The sequence below is a fragment of the Vicia villosa genome, linkage group LG1 (genome assembly GCF_029867415.1).
Source record: "Vicia villosa cultivar HV-30 ecotype Madison, WI linkage group LG1, Vvil1.0, whole genome shotgun sequence".
NCBI lineage: Eukaryota > Viridiplantae > Streptophyta > Magnoliopsida > Fabales > Fabaceae > Vicia > Vicia villosa.
In genome coordinates, this window is record NC_081180.1 from 85,040,460 (window position 1) to 85,046,663 (window position 6,204).

General features: G+C 29.9%; 1 protein-coding gene across 1 annotated transcript; it reads left to right on the top strand.

Moving 5' to 3' along the window:
* Window positions 1-1,949: 1,949 nt before the first annotated feature.
* LOC131611216 (agamous-like MADS-box protein AGL62) lies at window positions 1,950-2,887 on the top strand. Its single transcript, XM_058883311.1, has one exon. It carries the CDS (start codon window positions 1,998-2,000, stop codon window positions 2,709-2,711), a length of 714 nt encoding a protein of 237 aa, XP_058739294.1. The 5' UTR covers window positions 1,950-1,997; the 3' UTR covers window positions 2,712-2,887.
* Window positions 2,888-6,204: the final 3,317 nt, after the last annotated feature.

Below are 6,204 nucleotides of genomic sequence, written 5' to 3' on the forward strand. Positions count from 1 at the left end.
GCTTTCCACCACACTTTGGGAAAGGATCAACTGCAAACAATGTCAACACAACATCCTGAGTCTTCTGGGCAGACTCACATTACTCAAGCACAATATGCTACATTAGTGAATCTTCTTCAGCAATCAACCATTCATCCAAGTTCATCCACTGCAACTTCTAATCAAGTGTGCTCATCCTCATTTATAGGTCATTCACTTGTAGGTGCTCAAGGTAAAACTTTTTCTTGCATTTATAAGTGTTCAACACTCAATTCCTGGATAATTGATTCAGGAGCAAGTGATCACATTTGCTCAAATCGTTCTTGGTTTCATACTCTTACTTCAATCAGTCCTATCCATGTTAAGTTAGCAAATTACCAATATGCTTTAGCTAAATATATTGGCACTGTCAAATTCTCTTCTTCCTTCAATTTATGTGATGTGTTGTATATTCTTGATTTTTCTGTTAACCTAATTTCAGTTCGTAAACTTTGTCAAACTCATCAATACACTGTCAATTTTCATGCTTCTCAATGCTTTATTCAGGACACCAAATCTTTGAAGATGATTGGTTCAGCTGAGAAGATTGATGGATTGTATCACTTAGTCCTCAAAGAGAAACATGAAGCCCTTCATACCCTTAACAATGTATTTTCTAGCATACCAAATTGTGCCTTGTGGCACTTTAGATTAGGGCATTTATCTCCCACTAAATTACAACATTTACATTCTTCTTTTCCTTTGATTGATTGTGACAAAAATGATGTTTGTGATGTTTGTCATTATGCCAAACACAAGAAATTACCCTTTAATAATAGTTCTTCTAATTCCATTCAACCTTTTGATTTAGTGCACTTTGATGTTTGGGGTCCCTTAGCCATTAAGTCACATAATGGTCATTACTATTTTTTTACTGCTGTAGATGATTACAACAAATATACATGGATTATCTTAATAAAATCTAAGGAAGAAACTAGACAAATGTCATTAATTTCATTAAGATGGCTGAAGTCCAACACCACACCAATGTAAAATGTGTTAGAAGTGATAATGGACCAGAGTTTGTCATACCTAACTTTTATGCTACTAAGGGAATTTCCCATCAAACAAGTTGTGTTGAATCCCCTCAACAAAATGGGAGAGTTGAGAGGAAACATCAAGATATTTTGAACATTGCTCGAGCCCTTCTTTTTTAAGCAAATTTACTTAAAAAATTTTGGTCTTTTGTTGTTAACCATGCTGTCTTCATTATGAATCGTGTCCCTGTTGTTGTTTTGAAAAATAGGTCACCTTACCAATGAATGTTCAGCAAGGATCCTGACTTACATGATTTAAAAACATTTGGTACACTAGCTTATGCCTCTACATTAGAAGTTCATAGAACAAAATTGGTTCCTAAAGGCAGAAAATGTGTTTTCTTGGGATACATGCAACGTGTTAAAGGCACCATATTGCTTGATATAAACAACAAAGAAACCTTTATATCCAGAAATGTGATCCATCATGACCATATATTTCCTCTTAAGCCAAATTAGAAATACCATACAAGTGACAATACCACCTTTGAACCACATATAGATTCTCCAACCTCAGACCATGACAGTTCTCATGTCTGTCCTGAGCCACTCCAATTTACATGTACTGACATAGTTCAATCAGCACCTAACCTAGTCTCCATTCCTGATAATATCATTCTTGGAGCTTCCATTGATGACTGTCGTAATTCCAGAACATCAACTTCTACCAGACCCACCAGACTCAAACAATAAAAAGAGATTTAATGTAAATCTCTAAGATACAATAAATATTTTAATTTAATAAAAAGTGTATAACTTTTGAAAAAGATCCAGGTTCAGATTTTTTTTTTTACTAAATCTAAATTCGAGTAAAAATTATTTACCCTAAGTTTAGCTATAAAACAACCTCTTCACACTCGATTATAATGTGTCATTTCTTAGTTTGAAGTTCCAAACACATTCATCACTTTCTTTTTTCTTCTCTCCTTCCGAATTTCAACCATGTCAACTGAAAGGAAAGGTCGTGGTCGCCAAAAGATTGAGATGAAAAAGATGAGCAATGATAGCAACCTGCAAGTGACTTTCTCGAAGCGCCGTAGTGGGCTCTTCAAGAAAGCAAGTGAACTTTGCACCCTTTGTGATGCTGATGTTGCCCTCGTCATATTCTCACCTGGTGATAAGGTGTTTTCCTTTGGTCACCCACATGTTGATACGGTCATAGATCGTTATCTGTCACGCGTTCCACCCCAGAACAATGGCACCATGCAGTTTATTGAGGCTCGCCATAGCGCCATTGTGCATGAGCTCAATTGTCACCTCACTCAAATCTACAGTATGCTGGACAATGAGAAGAAGAGTGGTGATCAGCCGAGCCATTATCTTAAGGCAAATGAGGCTCTGTTTTGGTCGGCAAGTGCCATTGATAAGATGACAAGGGCTCAACTTGAATTTTTCCAGAGAGGTTTAGAGCAACTAAAAAAACTTGTTGCACAACATGCTGAAAGAATGGTAACTCAAGGTGCACATACCCAAACTATTCCATTCTTTGTTGGAAATAGTTCAAACTCTGACACGCCTCTCCATCATCAAGGAAATCCCCAGCATGCTCAGATATTTCAACCACCATTTTTTCAGAATCCTATGATGCAGCCTCATTTGTTTGATTTCAACAATAAGGGTGGAAGTGATGGAAATAATCCCTCGGAATTCTTTTGATCTGATGGCTTAGATCTGCCAGGATGCCCTATCATAATTATTTATTTTTCATGTTGTTTTAATCATTTTCAATTAGATCACACAGGCTTAACTAGTTTCATTTATGGGACTTGATTAGGACTGAATTTCAATGTTATTTGAATTTCTAGTTTTATGTTATATTATGTATTGTTGAAATAAAGGGCATCTTATATATTTATAATTGAATATCTCTCTAAAATTTTATTAATCTTTTGAAAGTCCAATTAATCCATTTTACGTCTACATCTTTTTTAATCATCAGTTCGGAGTTATAGAATTACAATTAAGTGTGAAAAAAATGGGCGAGAGGATAACCATGATGATTAGTGGTAAATTCGATAAAAGTTATTGCATAATTTACATTGAATTTTAATATTATGATGATACAAGAAAGAGTCTATTTCATTGTAAAAGGTTTCATGGTATGCAAATTTGTTATGATTGAGTAGTTTTTTCTGATCTTGGATGAAATGTATCTCTATTAATAAACATGTACCATTTAACATTTAAATACTATTATTTTTTAGAATAGATCTTATAGCTTTGATGAGGTGATTTATAATGTAATTTTATTTTCATGGAGATGGTTAGCTTTATGTTATCATTTTGTCTCTCTTTAATTTTTATGATTGGTACAAGAGGTCAATGAATTGTTTCAACTCTCCTTAGAATTTTGTGATGTAAGGGTTGCACCCCTAGTACAATTTTTTTATTATCATTTGTCTATCGATAAGAAAAAATATTATGGATGATAAAACAATACAATGATACTTGATATCTTATTCTCTTTGTGTCAATGGCTATTTGAATTTGATTTTTTTTTACGATATTGTTTTTGATGATGATTCGTTTTTCTAAGATCTAACATGATTTTTTTGATGGTTTTTGTGGTGGGCAAAACCTTTGGTTTTTCTTAATTGTTGTAATTTTTTGTCCGCTTTTCATACATTTTTTCTACAAATTTATTAGCTCATTGTATTTTTTTGTACCACTTGTTTTTTTATTTGGATTTGGATTTTCTCCTTTTTTTTTTCTCTATTTCTCTTTTTTTGATTTTGTATGAAATATTTCTTTCATGATCTCACTCTCTTTTTTTATTATAAAGTTATTTTTGCTTTAAAGAGAAAATAAAATTAAAAGAATGATAAAGAAAAAGGAAAAATAGATAGAAAAAAAAAAGGAGAGAATCTAAAGTACTTTTATTTACATACTTATTTGTCTTTCAATAAAATATGAAAGATATCATAGAATTGGATCAAGTTATGTCTTATAAAATTCAAGCCATAAAAAACCTCATAGAATGTAGTCTATTGTATTGTAGAGTTGGTTTTAGGTCTTAACTCTAGTTGATTGTTTTAAAACTTACTGTATGATCTTCTAACTTACTTAAAAAATCATTTAAAAATAACTTATTGAAATAAATTGTCTAATATATTTTAAATAGATTAATGAACTAACAAACGAGATAAAACTCCTTTTTTATATTTATTATGAAACATTAAAGAATTTGATTCTATATAATATTTTTTTAATTTTAATTTATAATATAAATGTAAATAGGAAAAACATTTAAGGTAAGTAAATAAATAAAAAGTATTGAAAAAAATTAACAAATCTATAATAATAAGAATAAAATAATAATAATAATAATAATAATAATATTAATAATAATAATAGGTACATTTTATTCATATTTATTTAAATAAATTGATTAAATAGATATAAATTTGTTTTTGTTGTATGCCTTTTTTTAACTAACTATATATAATTTTAAAATAGTATATCTTTTCTAATTAAAAAATAGAGATTAATTTATCCGAACTTAAGTAGGCTTTTGTAATTTGATCTAATCTATTCCTACCTACCTTAGTTGTAGGTTCAGATATGCAATTTTTACCTTGTGAGAGTTTACACATGCAATCTCTTTTGAGCATGTGTAATGAGAGTTAAAGAGGATTTCATAAATTGAAGAATACATTTATCTTAGTTTTTAGTTAATTGAAAAACTGAAAAAATGGGTAGCATAGTTTTTTTCTTCAAATACGTTAAATAAGATACAATATTATAATTTGTCACAAAAAAAAAAGATACAATATTATAAATTTTAAAAAAACATATTTTAATTTAATAGAACATTGACTAGAAATTAAAAAATAATAATTTATAGACACTAACGGTAATAAATATATTTTATATTGTTACTTGATCATAACCAAACACTGATAAATTGGCAATTACACTCAAAGTAGATTGATTTAGAGTTGCATATATTTTTATTATTAAATTTAAATGTGTAGAGTTGCATAGGTAAGATCTAGCATAAGTTTCATAGTCAAACCTAAGAAACACTTGAAAGTATCTCTTTGATACTTTAAGGAAGCAATTGAGACTAGATAATCTTTGATACTTGAAAGTATCTTTAATTTCTTTTCTTTTTTTTTATGTAAAATTTGTTTATATAATTCTTTTGTGACAATGAAAATAACCTTAAAATAATCTCTTAAAATAATCTCTATATAGCCTAATACAAAAGAAGTGTCAGCAACATTTTGTTAGAGATTTCTCAATTATTGCAACAAACCTATATTATTGTGGGTAAATAAAGTAAAGGCATCACAATAAATTAGGAATATAAATTTACTTCTACTCACCTAGCAAAACTCACAACTCTCCATAATTTTTATCTCAAAATCGTATGAGAGTGTTATATTTTGAGACCTTAGTATTACTAGCAAATAAATTTCTAAATTAATTGGATTCCATGAGTTTCCTAGCCATATATATTTTTGTTTATTGACATTAGAAATGACAATTTGATTCATCCTTAGTGACATAGTGCAAGGAATATTATACAATGGTGAGTAGAAGTATGTGTGGTGACTTTGCTTTAGCTTAAGTTTTCACATTTTATTATGTTAACTTGTTTTGTCTTTGCTGGGTATAGACGGTTCTGTTTCCATGCTTTATATTATTACTCAAGGGATATGATACTAACCTGATATAAGATAAAATATTATACAATGGCATAGTGCAAGGAATATATATAATTGTCACAGTGCATGTCATGTTATGTTAGTGCAAAGACTATTATAAAATGCAAAGCATACTCGTTTGATCGAAATAGTCGAATTAAGTGGTCTAATTAGTTGTCCGGAATTTGATGAAAATTTACGTGGTAGCTAAGTTTAATTAGTACGTTAACGTGGTGGTGTTATTTTGTCGAAATTGTGATATTAATCGGTCGATTAAATTAATAGTCAAATTAATTTTTATAACTCTATTTAATTGGAATAAACTTGAACTTAGATTAACTATCCGGTTTATCGGTAAATTACAATATCTTGAGAATTTAACCAAACGAATCGAATAACCGGTAAAGAATAGAATTGTATCTGAATCAACCGGTTGAGTTGTATTTTTGGTGACTTGGAAGTGTAACCCGAAGACTCATAAAGTCGTGAATATTAAGAAT

Excerpts from the sequence above, each read along its gene's own strand:
- LOC131611216 (XM_058883311.1), top strand. The coding sequence starts at position 1,998 with ATGTCAACTGAAAGGAAAGGTCGTGGTCGCCAAAAGATTGAGATGAAA.